At 41.4% G+C, this 15,482-nt stretch overlaps 2 protein-coding genes across 8 annotated transcripts in view; both read left to right on the forward strand.

Moving 5' to 3' along the window:
* The window catches only part of LOC121234192 (ATP-dependent DNA helicase Q-like 2), a 32,523-nt gene extending 29,114 nt beyond the window's left edge, over positions 1-3,409 (forward strand). For 2 of the 6 annotated variants that reach the window (XM_041130034.1, XM_041130030.1), the window contains 3 exons: positions 935-1,013; positions 2,228-2,445; positions 2,993-3,338. In XM_041130034.1, coding sequence (XP_040985968.1) covers positions 935-1,013; positions 2,228-2,445; positions 2,993-3,184 — 489 coding nt within the window. In that variant the 3' untranslated portion in view covers positions 3,185-3,338. Of the gene's footprint in view, positions 1-560; positions 643-934; positions 1,014-2,227; positions 2,446-2,992; positions 3,339-3,361 lie in introns of those variants that run through there. The other 4 variants (XR_005934339.1, XM_041130031.1, XM_041130032.1 and 1 more) reach the window with 4 other exon arrangements.
* Positions 3,410-4,819: 1,410 nt separating this feature from the next.
* LOC121234285 (protein MOS2) lies at positions 4,820-15,482 on the forward strand. Of its 2 annotated transcripts, none has more exons than XM_041130167.1 (2): positions 4,820-6,228; positions 15,396-15,482. In XM_041130167.1, exon 1 carries the CDS (start codon positions 4,835-4,837, stop codon positions 6,185-6,187), a length of 1,353 nt encoding a protein of 450 aa, XP_040986101.1. In that variant the 5' UTR covers positions 4,820-4,834; the 3' UTR covers positions 6,188-6,228; positions 15,396-15,482. The 2 variants fall into 2 exon arrangements, with proteins under 2 accessions (XP_040986101.1, XP_040986102.1); XM_041130168.1 differs by lacking the exon at positions 15,396-15,482 and adding an exon at positions 13,475-13,938.

Genomic DNA, 15,482 nt, shown 5'->3' on the forward strand with positions numbered 1-15,482 from the left:
ACAAATTTTTTAACATGATAACCAAGTTTATTATGCTGCATTCCATTATGTTCATACAGTGCATAACTCAGAAATAGATTCAATGTAAGAAAGGGATTTTACATTTTTCTGATAATTAACCAATTGCAACATGGGTGTCACTTGACAAAACTTTATTCCTCCTACCAAATTCATCAGTTTGCCAACATGGAAAGAGAAATTTCTAAAATGAATTTTCATAGTACTTATCTGTCAACAAAATGTCATCTACATGGTCAAAATAAAATGACACGCTTTTAGCTCTGCAACTTTTAATTATTTAGCATAACTGATATGGATTTGCACCATTAACTGAAAGCTACCTCCATTGGGTGAAAGAAGCACGGACAGACATGTGCAAGCCCAAATAGTTTTTGATGAGTAATGTTCGAGAATGGATATGTTCTTTTTTGTTTTTAGAAGACCTAGGTTCGTGAGCTTTAGGGTTGATCTGGTTAACTTGGCTATGATGTCTCTACTTCACAAGCTTCCCCTCAGGCCTGAGTTTCCGTGTATTTAATATTAGAATAACTTTGTTGCAGGCCATAAGCCTAGTGGTTTGCCTGCAGCTTGGCTCTTTTTGCCCGTGTCACCCTCCTTGTTCTTTTGAGAGAACCCAAAAGAGTATGACCTACAGTGAAGTAACTGGTTAAGCATTCTACATTTTTTTTTAATATAAGTAATAAAACTTCATTAACATGTAAAAGACACTTCCAGGTACACAAGTTTTATACAAGAGACTCATTCAACAATGCTGGGCTGTTATTTCCAATTATCTACATAAAAAAGATCTGTATTGTGATAAAATCTGTCTTTTAGAACTTTATATGAGACCCATTAAGCCTTTGCTATTTGCGCAACTCTGCATTTTTTCTTAGTCAGTATGTTGTGTGAGACCAATCTCTTCTTCCTGCAGAAAGAAGAATTTCAGCATACAGCTTATGCCACAAATGCTTACGTAACAGTCGGGTCATTTGCCAACCAAGTATTACAGGGTAAGGGTGCTACTCTCTTAGAGAACATGCTAGCTTATAAGCACTTAAAGTTATTAGAATTGCTTGTCATATTGGATGTTATTGCAGATATAAGAAACCTAAGGAATTGCTAGCTAACTGTGTCTGCACTTGTTCCCAAAAGGGACTATCTAAGGTTATAGTTGAACTTGGAATCATTATAAAGGCAAAAAACTTCTCTCCCTAGGAATATGAGAGTCCATTCATCAATCTCTTATTCATTGCCTTCCATTAAGATGTGGGATGTTACCATCTCCCCTATTAAAAAATCCTAACTTCTCTCCATATTATTCAGTTGTGGCACAAGTCAAGTCTCAAACTTCTGATTGTGTTTGGCTTTGAGACCATTTGGAATGACTCAATTAAGCACTAGCCATGTTTGTGTTTATACCTCTTTTTTTTTTTTTTTTTGATAAGTTGTGTGCTTATACCCCAAAAGGATTGATTAAGTTTACAATTGGAGTTCCTTTAAATTATTATAGAAGCTAAAAACTCCTCTTTCACATGCGATATAGGATTCTGTTCACAAGCTCTTATTTACCATTCTCCCATAGATGTGGGTGTCAGATCCACTTGTATTCTTTATTATTACAAGATTTAATTGCAGAAGGTAGGTGAAAGTTCAACAAGAGGTATTCTTTTCAACTGCAAGTACTGACTTTATAAAACCTATGAGTTTTTAGCCAATTCTGTGTTATTTGTATCTGTTTTCATTGTGTTTCCCCTGTGTGCTACACGCATTCTCTCTCTCTGAAGTCAGCTGGACTTACCTTCACAAGTCATGTTGTTCGATGAAAAAGGTCGCTATCTAATAACTTCAATCATAGAGCTTCAGATTGAGACGTTTATCGTTCTTAACTTGATTATTTCTCCATAAGAGACACATGTAGCAGCATACAGATGAAAATATAATAATTACCAATGTTAGACAGGTTTGCTACCTGCCTCAGCTGATTATGTTCATATTCCCTAAAATGAAACGCTTATTTATCTAACTGTTTCTTCCTAGAATCCTTCTAGTAGTGTGGTGCATTATTAACTTACTTTCCCCTATCTATCTACCAACAACTCGTCCCAGAAATGGTCTTTAAAAAAATTTTATAATAAAAGTTTTTTATACCCACGCGTCAGGAATTTTTTGTTCTCCAGATATGCTATAATGGAAATTGTTTTGACCTTTTTCACATTGCACGTAGGGAGGAAAAGTGTGCATCTTGAAATTTCTAGGAGAGAGAAGAATATGGCTGGTCTGAAATCAGCCAAACGCAGGCCGTCATCTTCTATTTTGGAGTTTAAGCTTGATGAGCTGCGAAAAGAATTGTCTTCAATCCAGGGGGGAATATTCCCCCATTCTATCTTGTCTACTCAACAAATCGGCATGATAAGTTCCCAGAAGCCAAATTCAATGAAACAGGCAGGTTTTATCATCACTATTCCACTAGTTTTGAGTAGCAATCCACATTGTGTTTCAATAATGTATTCCTTTGTACTTGTCAAAAATAATGTATTACTTTGTCAAGGTTTTAGCATGTGCATCTAATTTAGTTATCTTGAAGCAAGGAAAACAACAAGAACATCTTCTTTTACTGACCGTAAAGTGAAGAAAAAGGGGGAGGGGTAGAGAGTAGGGGTGGGGGTGGAGGGGAATGTAAATATTTAGTATTAGAAAAACCCAGAAAATGCTATTTTCCCCTTTTATTGTTCGGATTTGATGCCCGCCCTTGAATGTAGGGTGATGGTGATATGAACAAAAGGTGGAAAGTAAGGTTTGGGTAATAGTTGTGAATCCAAGTTTTTAAAGAGAATTATTCGAACCAGTATGAACCTGTAGCAATTATGAATTCTAGAGCTTAGCTACTCAACCGTTCATTCCTATGCTACTATCGCTCATCATTTTTAAACAGCCCAAGTAGTAACCCATTAACCTGAATATGGTCATAACATCAAGTTTTTTCTTGCAGTTGGAGAAAATCATCGGAAAATTGAAGACGGAGAAGTATGGAAGTAGAATTCTTGATCAAGTTGAGAAGTACTCCAATTCTGAGCAGACTAATGAGGTAAAGGAGGAGCAGGGAAGTCAAAATAGAGCTAACAAACGGCTGAAAACGAAAAAGGCTCTTGTTCTTATTGAAAGCAGCGATGATGAAGCGTGAGTGGATCCGTAAATCTAAGGGGATTTTTGTCATTTGCCTCGTTCCTTCACCCAGCATTCTGGAGAGAGACGGCTGTTTACACAACTGTATGTTTACAACTTATATTCTTGTAACTTTCTTGAATATTTAGTTGAAAAAAAAACATTATTATTTATTAATTTTTACATCAAAATGAAGGACAATTAGAGCATTAGCCAAAACATGGAAACAATTTGGCTATGGTAATGGGTTGCAGCCAACAACTTTTTCAACCGGTGAAGGATGAGAGCTAAGAGGCCTGGCCTGGCCTTGCCTTGCCTTGCCTTGCCTTGCCTTTCAATCATTCTGATAACCATGAAAGCTAGTTAATAAGCAAGGAGGGAACAATCAATCACACTCTCGGCTAACGATATCAATTCAAATTCCAAAGCCTGCTAAAATAAGCAAGAAAATTTAGATATTAAAACTATAACAGCATATCGATTGGATTATGTCCTTCCTGGTCTTTATCAGTTGCAGCATCTGGCTTTCTTATGTTCAATGACCAGATTAGGGAGGGAAAAAGGAAAAAAAATAGAATGTGTGGTGTCTCGTCTCGTTGGTCGTGCAGCTCATTGAAGGAATGGCGTAGGATTCCTTTCTCCCAACGCAACAGGTGTTATGGAGTCAAGACGAGGGTATTGTAGTCGACTGTTTTGGTATTATCGATGAAGATCTCCACTTCCTTCTCTGTCATCGATTGCGGAAATCGAGAATATAGTTTGACTGGATTAAGTGGTATGAATTGAGGGTAGGTGGGGCACCAAAATCATCGTCTGATACATGATATAATGTGCTGTCGTTTTATTTTATCATATTGTGTTAATGTGTTATTGTCCATCAATTTCCGAATTTATTATTTTGGAAAATAAGGCTTGATCGGTTAGATGCTCAACATAAAAGGATCGAGAGAAAGAATCAACGGGAAATCCATAACATAAAATCAGAGTAAAATGTAAGTGTAGTATATATAACATAGCTTTTATTCTTGAGATTTTGTAGAGAGTGCTAACTTGCAAGTGAGAGGAATTAGGAATTTAGGATCCCTTGAAAATTATTTCCCAAATTGTCTACTAATTGGGAGATAGTTTATGCGAGGGAATGAAACCTCTAGGATTTGGCTCAAGTGATAAAAGGCCTTGGGTTTGAGGGTATGTTTTTCTAGATCTAAAGTTCAAATCCTCTTGTTGCAAATAATTTTTAGGGGCTATCGGACTGGAGAATTCTCTTTAAATTATTAGAGGTGTACTTGTGGGAAATTCCTTGTTGAGGACCTGTGCATTTTCAAGATTAATCTGTTCCTGACCACCCTGTACCAATAAAAAAATGAGTTTGTTCGCTAGGATGGGCCCACCGATTTGGTATAGGTGCATGAGATCACTTGTGCGAGGCACACTCCTCTCATAAAAACTTATATCTCTTGTAATTTTTCTACCCAAATTACAGATATATGAGGAAGTGAGATCTGCCACCTCTCACAACCTTAAACCTAATTTTAAACCATTGGAATAGGAATTTGTTGCAAGTAAAAATTGATTTTTAATTTATAAGATTATCTTATAAAGGAGTAATCGATTGATTAGTTTGTTGTTTGCAAATTGTACAGAAAATATCATCTAATCAGAGCCATGTATGGTGGCGGAGGAAACTTTCATGTTCCAACCAAAAAAAACAAAGCCTTTTGCCTCGTTGACCGAACCAGTTCTTGAATTGTCCGCCCAAATTAGGCTCCTGTTGGTCGAAAAAGAAAATACTAGTCGCTCTCAATTTCTCAGTCTCCGTGCATCTGCCCACGAGACCATGAAATTCTCTCTGCAATCAAAATCCTCTTCTAGACCTAAACCCATCAAACCCTCACAAAACAACTTCGACGACTCCAAAGACAACAGCAACGATCGCGAAGATTCGAAGCGATTGCAATACATCACCCAATTCGACGCTTCCGAAACCCTAACCCGCAAAAAGGAATCCACGAATCACGTAATCGCCCCCATCCCCAACGAATGGAGGCCCCCCAAGCGGATGAAGAACCTCGAACTTCCGATCACCTCCCAATCCGACGGCTCCGGCGCCCTCTCCTTCGAGCTCGATTCCGGGACCTCCGTCGACGCCCACGATTCCAAAATCTCTTACGGCCTCAATCTCCGCCAAAAATCCGATTCCAACGACGACGACGACGATCGTTCACGGTCTGCTCCTGTTCCGGTGGAAACCATGTTGCTCCAGAAGCTGAAGAACGACCTCGAGAGGCTCCCAGAGCATCGGGGCGTGGAGGAGTTCGAGGATGTTCCCGTGGAGGGCTTCGGCGCCGCCTTGCTCGCGGGGTACGGGTGGTACGAAGGGAGAGGGATTGGGAAGAATCCCAAAGGGGATGTGAAAGTGGTTCAGTACGAGAAGAGGACGGACAAGCAGGGCCTGGGGTTTCTGAGCTCCGATGAGAAAGAGAAAGGGGAATCTAAAGGGAAAAATGGCGATAGAGAACGGAGGTCTTCCAACGTTGGCAAAGACAGTCGGAGTTCGAAAGAAGAGGATCGCGAACGTTTCAGGAAATCTAAAGAAGAAGAACCAAGGTTTAGAGAACAAAGTAAGGATTCGAAAAGGAAGAAGAATCAACCAGTATCGTGGCTAAAGAGTCACATTCGGGTCAGGATAATCAGCAAGGAACTCAAAGGAGGAAGATTGTATTTGAAGAAGGGGGAGGTTGTGGATGTGGTTGGACCCACCACGTGTGATATCTCCATGGATGAGAGTAGGGAGCTAATTCAAGGGGTCTCACAAGACCTTCTTGAGACTGCTCTGCCCCGCCGTGGGGGACCCGTGCTTGTTCTGTTTGGTAAGCATGAGGGTGCGTACGGGAATCTTGTCAAAAAGGATTCGGAAGAAGAAACTGGTTTGGTTCAGGATGCCAATAACCATGAGTTGCTCCATGTGCGGCTCGAACAAATTGCAGAGTTCATCGGGGATCCCAGCTGCCTTGGATATTGATAGTTGTTGATTCTCTTGCTGACACTCCATTGTATCCGCAGGTATTTCCAACTATCTCAATTACTTGGCCTTTGTTATCTATTAGCTCTCTGTACTCCGAATGCTATATGGAATCTGGGTGTATCCATGTTTTGTTCATTGAGTTCTTATTTTTTCTGGCCTGATGTGTTCGTCTGGATATGCCAAGTAAACTTTTAGCTTTATTTATATTACTGTTGTCAACTCATTACTCTATAATTTTGAAATTTAAAGAGATGTTTGATATGGTTATATAGAAAGCTAAACTTGACTCTGAAATAGAAAGGTCTATTCTAGAATTAGAAGTACGTCCTTCTGTCTTAAATTTATGAAAGTAAAACTGTGCTTTGCTTGTTGAACTGTCACCCATTTCACTAATCTACTTGGGTTTCAAAAAATTGATAATTCAAAGCAGACTTCTCTTATTCCCATCAATGTTCACATGATAATGAACCCGGTGGATTTGATATAGCTGGACCATCACTTTTTTAAAAACCGATAAAAAAAAATGTTCACATGATAATGAAAACTTCCGTTGTTTTTTATTGTATGGAAAAGCAACAGCCAGTCACACTCAAGTAATCATTGGTTAGATGTTCATAAATTAGATGGCATGATAACAAGGATGCTTTTCCTTCGTTGAAATTAGAAAAATCATCCAAGCCCTTTTCTTTGCTGGTAATGACTAGTAGGGCTGAAAACCAACCGGTCGGTTCGGTTTTGGCCCAAAACCGAAACCAACTGACTGGATTTTTTTAGCTCTCCAAAACCGACAGAAATGGCCTACCAAGAGGGGGAAAACTGGCCAGACCGGTTCTGGTTGGTTTTCGGCTGGTTCGTCGGTTTTGAGAAATTGAAGGCATGAACTCACAGTCATGGCGACGCCGCAAACACGAACTCACAGTCACGGTGCAAACACGAACTCAATCACAACGATCAAATATAGGATAGAAGAACTTCAAATATAGGATATATTGCTAAGTTTCATAATATTGGTTTCGGATTGCGGTCGGCCAGCGGTACAAATATAGGATAGAAGAACTACGAACTCACAGTCTCGATTTTCCGGTTTCGGTTCAAACCAGAATTGAATCGACCGACGTCAGTTTCCATCTATTTGTACCGTTGGCTGATTGGTTCTCTACCAATTTGGGCCAATTACTGTTCACCCCTAATGACTAGGATGAGATTGAACTATGATACATGAACATCTTGATTAGCCAATATCATGTATATGTAAAACTAAGCAAATCAAATAAATTATACATTAGCTTCACACAACTAAGTCATAATTCTTTTTTAATTATTATTATTATTTTATTATTATTATTTATTTATAAGTAAGAGGTAAATTTCATTGATATGAATGAAATAGACATAGCCTGTGTACACAAGAAGTATACAAAAGAACACCTAAATACATTCTAGGAACGATAAATTAAGGACAGAAAGTCATGAGCATTGTTCCCATTAAGTAGTAAGTACAATAGCAGAAAACCAAAGCAATAGAGTTTGTATAAAAAAATTCTGAAGCTCCGCCATTGTGTGCTCCCTATCTTCAAAGCAACGCTCATTCCATTCTGCCCAAATACACCACATAACACAACAAAATCATCTTCCACACTGCCGCCACTTGATGACAGCCTTGAATCTCCGTCCAACCAGCCAGTAAACCAACCACCCTTAGAGGTATTACCCAAGCGAGGTCAAATCTTCTAAAGATCTCATCCCACAACACTCTTGTCACCTCACAATGCAATAATAAGTGATCCACCGATTCTCCTTGCTTTTTACACAAGTAGCACCAATCCATCACAATGAGTCCCCTCTTCCTCAAGTTGTCCGTGGTCAAAATCTTCCCAAGAGCAATAGTCCAAATGAAGAAAGCTACTTTAGAAGGCACACGAGATCTCCAAATATTCTTCCAAGGGAATGGAGCATTACCTTGTGATACCAAAATTTTGTAATACTCCCGAACTGCAATCTTTCTGCTGCCTTTGGACCTCCACTGCATCCTATCCCCTGTGCCGTATTGTTTCCCGTAGAGTATATCAACCTGAAAAATTTTGAAACAGTGTGCAGTTTCCAATCATGAATATCCCTATTAAATAGGGCATTCCACTGGTGGGAACCATGAGAAGATACCCTCAGATCCGCCACAGAGGCATCCCTGTTAGCTGCAAAACGAAAGAGATTAGGGAACGGCCTATCAAGAGTGCAATCTCCACACCAAGTATCTTGCCAAAACCCGATTCTGGTGCCCTCTCCAGCCACAAAACGGATGTGATTTTCTAAACTCTTTCATCCCCTTCTAATAAATTCCCCCCCCCCCCCCCCCCCCCCCCCCCCCAAAGTACTTCTGTATCTAGCACCTATGATTTCCTTCCACAGTGAATCCCCCTCCATGTGGTACCGCCATAACCATTTCTCCAATAAAAGCTTTATTGAAAATCCTCAGGTTGCAAACTCCCAAGCCATCATTCGAAATTGGGGAACAAACTGTCTTCCACTTAACAAGATGGATTTTCGGTTCCTCCCCCCCCCCCCCCCCCCCCCCCCCCCCCCCCCCCCCCCCCCCCCCCCCCCCCCCCCCAACAACAAACATGCCCGAAATAATTTCTCAATCCTATTCGCTACCCTTGCAGGCAAAGGAAATAGAGATAAAAAATAGGTGGGGATGTTAGATAAAATGTCTTAATTAAGGTGAGTCGATCACCTTTCGATAAATATAACCGTTTCCAACCAGCCAGCCCTTTCTCTACTTTCTCTACAACCCCAACTCAAATCGCACTAGCCTTAAAGGTTGCTCTCAACGGTAGGCGCAAATATTTCATAGGCAATGATGACACTTTACAATCCAATAGGCTCGCCAGGGTATTGAGACTAGGCTCCACACCCACTTCGACCATCTCGAACTTACCAAGGTTCACTTTAAGCCCGAAACGACTTCAAGGCATAACAAAAGTGCTTGTAAATTTTGAATCTGGCCGTGGTCCGCTTCACAAAATAAGAGAGTATCATCTGCAAATAGGAGATGTGAGATTAAGATAGAGCCATTAGTACCATTACCCATCGAAAATCCAGATAACAAACCACCACCCACAACAACCTTCACCATCCGACCAAGTGCCTCCATGACGATAACAAGAAGTAGAGGAGACAATGGGTCCCTTTGCCTCAAACTACGAGAACTGTTAAAAAAACCAGTAGGGGTGCCATTAATTAATACCGAGAATCAAGCAGTAGAGATATAGTGTCGAATCTATGAAATTCACCTATCACGAAAGCCATACCTCCCAAGCAAATATAAAAGAAAATCCCAATTCACATGGTCGTAAGCCTTTCCATGTCAAGCTTGCATAGAATACCCCGAACTCCCTCCCGAAGCCTATGATCCAAGCACTCATTGGCAATAAGGACCAAATCAAGAATTTTTCTTCTCCGAACAAGTGCATTTTGAGGCTTAGAAATAATTTGTTCCAAAACGGGGCTTAGCTCATGAGGGTATTCTTCTAGTCATCAATGTTGCCAAAGACTTCCAAGTTTCACTTTTTTAGGTCTTGCTTCAGAGCTTTTAGCTTACTTGCAAGAATGAAACTGGGAGTACCTATGAACTGATAAGAAGACCACCAAGAACGGACCTTCTCTGAGAAACCCTCAACTGTTAGTCATATATTTTCAAACTTGAATACGTCGACGTCCCCCATGAACACCTCCACAGTCTAACAAAATAGGAAAATGCTTTGAGCATACTTGGGACAATCGTTTTTGACAACTTCGGAAAGTGAGCCTCCTATGAAGGGGAGACGAGAAATTTGTCTAATTTGGACCAACCTCGGCTATTTGACCATGTAAACTCCCCCCCCCCCCCCCCCTCCCCCCCAACAAGGGGAAGGTTCATGAGGTCCAAATCAAATATGAATTTAGAGAACTCCTCCATGGCTGAGGAGTCCCAATAGTGACCCGATCGCTAACTGGGAAAGCGGGTAATATTGAAATCCTCACCCATGCACTACGGCACATCCCATAAATAGTATAGTCCCACCTGCTCCTCCCAAAGTCTTCTCCTATCTCCATCCATGTTTGGCCCGTAGGTGCCTATAAAAGCCCACTCCCACCCATCTTCAACAATTTTAAATAAGCTAGCGATCGAGAAATTCCCAATACACTCATCAACCGCCTCCATCACTTTCTTGTCCCCCATCAAAAGAATGCCACCTGAAGCTCCCATAGAAGCCAAATGAGACCAGCCCATAAAAGGGCATCCCCACAAACTACGGATGATTCTTCCATTGATAGCACTCAACTTGGTCTCTTGGAAACACAAAACATCATCCTTCCACGTTCGCAACAAAGATTTTATGTGAAGGCGCATGTTGTGATCATTAAGCCCTCGCACATTCCAAGAAAAGATCATAGGTTTTATTAACAAAAAGAGCCCCCCTCCCTTTCAATCTATCTCTTCCTCCACTCCCCTCCTTCGCTGCATAATTAATGGTACATTTGAGCCTTTTGAGTTCTCTATCTCTCTTGGTGGCCGACTTCAGACGAGTATCTTCAATAGCTATAAGGAGGGCTCTAAACTCCTCTTCGAAGCCAACACTAGAAATCCCAAGAACAATTTGTAACTCCTCAACCTTCTTAAACACCCACTTTGATATACACCTCTCTGAGTTTAGGCTGGGAGATATCGTGCATGGTGGGGTTGGTTCAGCAGTTCCTCCGTCATTGCACACTTCATGACGGGGGATCAATTGCAGGTTCGAGTCATCCAACACCCCCCTGGCCTCAGCTACCTCTTCCATTCTCGGGTGGGCAGAGAAATTTGGGCTATGACTAGGTGCCAGGATCAAACCAAGACTGTCGCCCATCTCCATGTAACTGCCCTGAGGGCCCTCTCCTCCACAATCCGATGAGTTTTCCGATGCAAGAATACCAATAAGAGAGGCAGAGGCCTCTGTCGGCTCAAACTGTGGATAACCCCCCTTTGATGATAAGTTTTATGACGCAAGACTACCACCCAAAGAGTCAGAAACCTCAGGCGACTCAGTCTGTGAACACCCCCACTACGATAGCAGCACTCCACCCGTGGCTTCATCCAAGCTCGCCACCCCCTTATCGACATAATTGTCGCTGGCACTTTTAACGGCGAGGTAGCACCAGTCGAGGCACCATCAACCTCCGTCGACCTCGTCTGTGTTGATCCTGGCACCTTGGCGACAGATGAGACAATACTAGTGCTGGACGCACCCTTTTGTCCTGAGAAAACCCCTGGGGTGCTCGCCGGCGGCAACGAAACGCCCGTCGGTGGCTCCACCACCTTCGAGAAAGACCCCTGGCTCGTCGGTGGCTCCACCACCTTCGAGAAAGACCTCTGGCTCGTCGCTGGCTAAGGTGGCTGATCCCCGTGTGCCAATGGGCCTGCTGCATCACACCCCTTCCGCCTCCTCCACATGGGGCCTGCGTGTGGGTTAGGGCCTTGCTAGGCCATGGGCTGGGTCTCGACGCCTAGGCCCAAACCCATTATATCCTTCCCTTTAAAATTTTGTTGAGGCCCAATCACTTTCTACTAAAGCCCATTAGCCTTCCAAGAAGCAAACCTCCCATACGTCTGGCCCATTCCAAGACCCACGTCTAACACTTTCTTTTCCTCATTGCAGCGTATTAGCCAATCTATTTTAAGTTGCATTTCTCCCATCTGTCTCTTCATCTCATACAAAACAGACTGCTCCTTTTCCTCAGTCAGACCAACGTCTTCTCTACCATCTTCCACCATACTCTAGGCATATATGGAAACGGAACCACTACATGACTTTTGCAGACCTACATCTCTCGGGCAGGCCAATACATCAGAGCTACCTCTCCCTCTGACACCTTCACGTCTGGGTTGTTGGAGTGCCTCCCCTATACGACCGAGGCTGGTGGTGCTGCTGTGGTACCGTCGTCCCTGGATGTGAGCTACTATCATCTTCTCTTCCAGCTTCCCTCAACACCTCTACCAGTTTCCACCATCCCCTGCCATCACTATCTTTTGGTATAAAAATGAAGCTCTGACAGCGCCCTCCATTATACTCCACCAGTGCCATGTAGCACCCTTGAGCGTTAGAACATTGCTGCGCAATATAGCCCCTGGCTCCATCTCGATGAGCAGAATAAAATTCCTTGCTCCCAAACTTCATGCAATCCTCCAGCACTTTAGAGAACCATCGTGCTGAGGCTGTCCCCAAGCTTAACTCTTTCACAACTTTCCATCCTCTTTCGATTATGCACGCGTATCTGCCATCCCTTGATATCTCAAACACCTTAGATTCAATTCCAACAATCTTCGAATAACCCATGTCACACTGGACTCAAACACAACTCACGACCAAAACAACACCAGAAAAAATTACATCATCAGAGTTGGGTGTACGGAAAAAGCACTTGTACGGAGAGAAAAACTAGAGTTAAAAAAAATATAGATCAATGTCACCATCAGGTTTAGGCCAAAAAGAAGAAGAAGAAAAGATTTCCCCTTGGATTCTCCTGACTGAAACCTATAGAAAATGGTTGGTTTCTGATGTGGGTCAAGGGTCGGATCAATAACAAAATGAATATCCAACAGGGTTCGGATCAGTTGCCAAGGTATGGGGATTTCTCTTGCCGCCATCCTCACAATCTCACTTCCATACAAATTGCCTTTGCCCCCCTTATGTTCCAAATCTGCCACTGGCCCGCTATGATGATATAAATCGAGTCCCTACTTCATGGTCATGGCCACAAACTCTCTCACCGTCCCCTCAAATTCTAGATCGGTTTTGCCGTAGTCCAGCACTCCATTTGTAAACAAAATCTAGGGTTTGCATTCCTCAAGTTTGATTGTCCTGAATATATATGTATTTTTAGAAATGTATCAGAATTTCAATTCACACCAAACAATATATATATATATATATATATATATATATATATACATATATATTGCTTATAGAAAATTTATATATTTTTAAATTTGAGCCCACGATTGGGATGACTGTTAAGGTGAATGAAATATGCTGGTTAGAGATTGAAACTGAAAAATATAATTCTTCGTTGTAGTCCATCAACATTGTGAAAGAATATGAAGCAGAAGCAGTGAAAATTCTTGTGGTATTAGACTGAGAAACCGAAAAATATATTAATAAAATTATAAAAAAAAAAAAAAGAAAAAGAAAAAGGAATTGGCAGTTTTTTAGAGTGTTGCTGTAAATAACAGAGAGTTTAAATGAGGAACTGAACGTTTAAACTCAGGTCGTATTCAAGAAAAGTGACGGGAGTCCGGTGGAATCCTGCGAACTAAACCATGCCAAGGCATAAGGAAACGATCTGGCTGTCCCAAAATATTGAATAGAGAGAGGGCATTTTGGTCGGAATGTGGTGTAAAGCGACAGCAAAGGATTAAAGTGTTCGAACTTCGACGACACAAAGGATCCCCAAAATATGTCAGAATTGTCGTCAGCTTTTTGTGAAAGGTTGTTGATGGTGCATGGTGTTAAATAGCTGAGTTTACTTGGATGAATGAAACCCAATGAGCCCCATTAGGCATTAACCTAATGTGTTGTAGATAAAGCATTCCTCCTATGTATATAAAAGAAATATATAGAATGAAATATGTTAGATACCATGAAAAGAGTGCAGCAAGAGTTGAGAGAGAGAATATAAAAGAGATAGATGTATTTCAGATTATTTTGAGTCACTGTACACTTCACTTGAGAAAGGATAGGAAATATTATTTGAGAAAAGCTTGAGGCCGGATGGGTGTGAAAGAATTATTCATACCGGCCAATAACAAAATGCCACGTAGGCATTCCAAGATGGGGGAACTCTGCACCCGCATGCACTCGATGCCCTCTCCTATCTGCGTTCGTCATTTTGAAGCCAACCCTCTCCTTTCTCTCCCTCTTGAGCCCCCATCTTCATATATAGTTTTGTGAATGAGGGGCCCTTTCGGTGCTTTCACCATCCATTTCTTGGTCCTGGAAAAAAAATGAAAAAAGTGGGGCTCAAAATAGAAAAGAACTTTGAAGATTTTCAACCTCAGCCGTTGGCACGTTGAATCTTCTTGAGGTTCTCTGTGGCTTTCAGTCAATACAATCATAGTTTTTACATCATCTTTCTAGCTTTCAAGAGTTTCATGCAAACAAAGTGTTTTGAAAAAAAATAGGCATGTAGATTCCATGGCCACAGACCAAACAGAAGACGATGTTTTGGCGCTTTCCCAGCCATCCGAAATAGACCAAACAGACCTAAAGAAAAGATTGTCAAGAATGAAGGAAATCGCACAAAGAAGCCCCAAACAGAAATGTTTTTACCTTTCAAACCAGTTAGTTAGCATCAAGTGCTGCTAAAACCAGTTCGTCGGCGTCACGTCGAGGATGCTAAAATCAATGTAGATGGGGGCTCGGGAGGGAGAGAGAGAAAGGAGAGGGCTGGCTTCAAAATGTTGATCGGAGATGGGGGAGGGAGAGGGAGAGAAAGAAGGAGAGGGTGTCAAGTGCATGCGGGTGCTAAGTTCCTCATGTTGGAATGCCTACATGGCGTTTTGTTATTGGCCGGTGTGAATAATTCTTTCACATCCATCCGGCCTCAAGCTTTTCTCCTATTATTTATAGAAATAAATATGGCAACACGACTAAACCTTTCTTGCTTATGGTTTACAAAGAATCCATGGTAATCCGTTGTTCTCTTAAAATGACCTCGAATAGAATAATACCCTAGTAATTATATTCAAATCAAATCGGGCGGGATCCGGAGCAAAGTTTCACAACCACTGCCTCATTCTAGTTTTAATCACACTATGATGAGTGGTATAATTCATCCGTCTTTTAAGTTTTTCTTTTAAAATTCAAAATATGATCCAAAAGTGATGAAAAGTGTCGCCACATTTTACACAGTAGAATAGGATTGGTTTGTAGCATATAATTCGTGTCAAAGTATCAAAATAACCTAGATGGCTATGGAGGGGAGTAAGCATCCAGGAGGAAATTCTCGTTGAGTAAATATGGAGTATGCATTCGAGCATTTTCTTTTCTTTAAACAACTACGAGAGTCGTTTAAATGTATAATTTAAAATGATAAAATTTAAGATAAAAAGTCGCATACCTTTTTCTTTGAATACATCACGATATCTTATTCACTTTGAAGGCTATATATATTGTCTTGGTATGTACAGCTAAGCTTCAGGAAGCATAGACGGTCGGTCCGCATGGATGAATAGGGTATGTGTGCGAAATCTAATGTCTTCCAGAAGGAAGGGGGG

Source organism: Juglans microcarpa x Juglans regia, chromosome 6D, assembly GCF_004785595.1.
Source record: "Juglans microcarpa x Juglans regia isolate MS1-56 chromosome 6D, Jm3101_v1.0, whole genome shotgun sequence".
Taxonomy (NCBI): domain Eukaryota; kingdom Viridiplantae; phylum Streptophyta; class Magnoliopsida; order Fagales; family Juglandaceae; genus Juglans; species Juglans microcarpa x Juglans regia.

Coding starts and splice junctions, on each gene's coding strand:
- LOC121234285 (XM_041130167.1), top strand. CDS start 4,835: ATGGTGGCGGAGGAAACTTTCATGTTCCAACCAAAAAAAACAAAGCCT.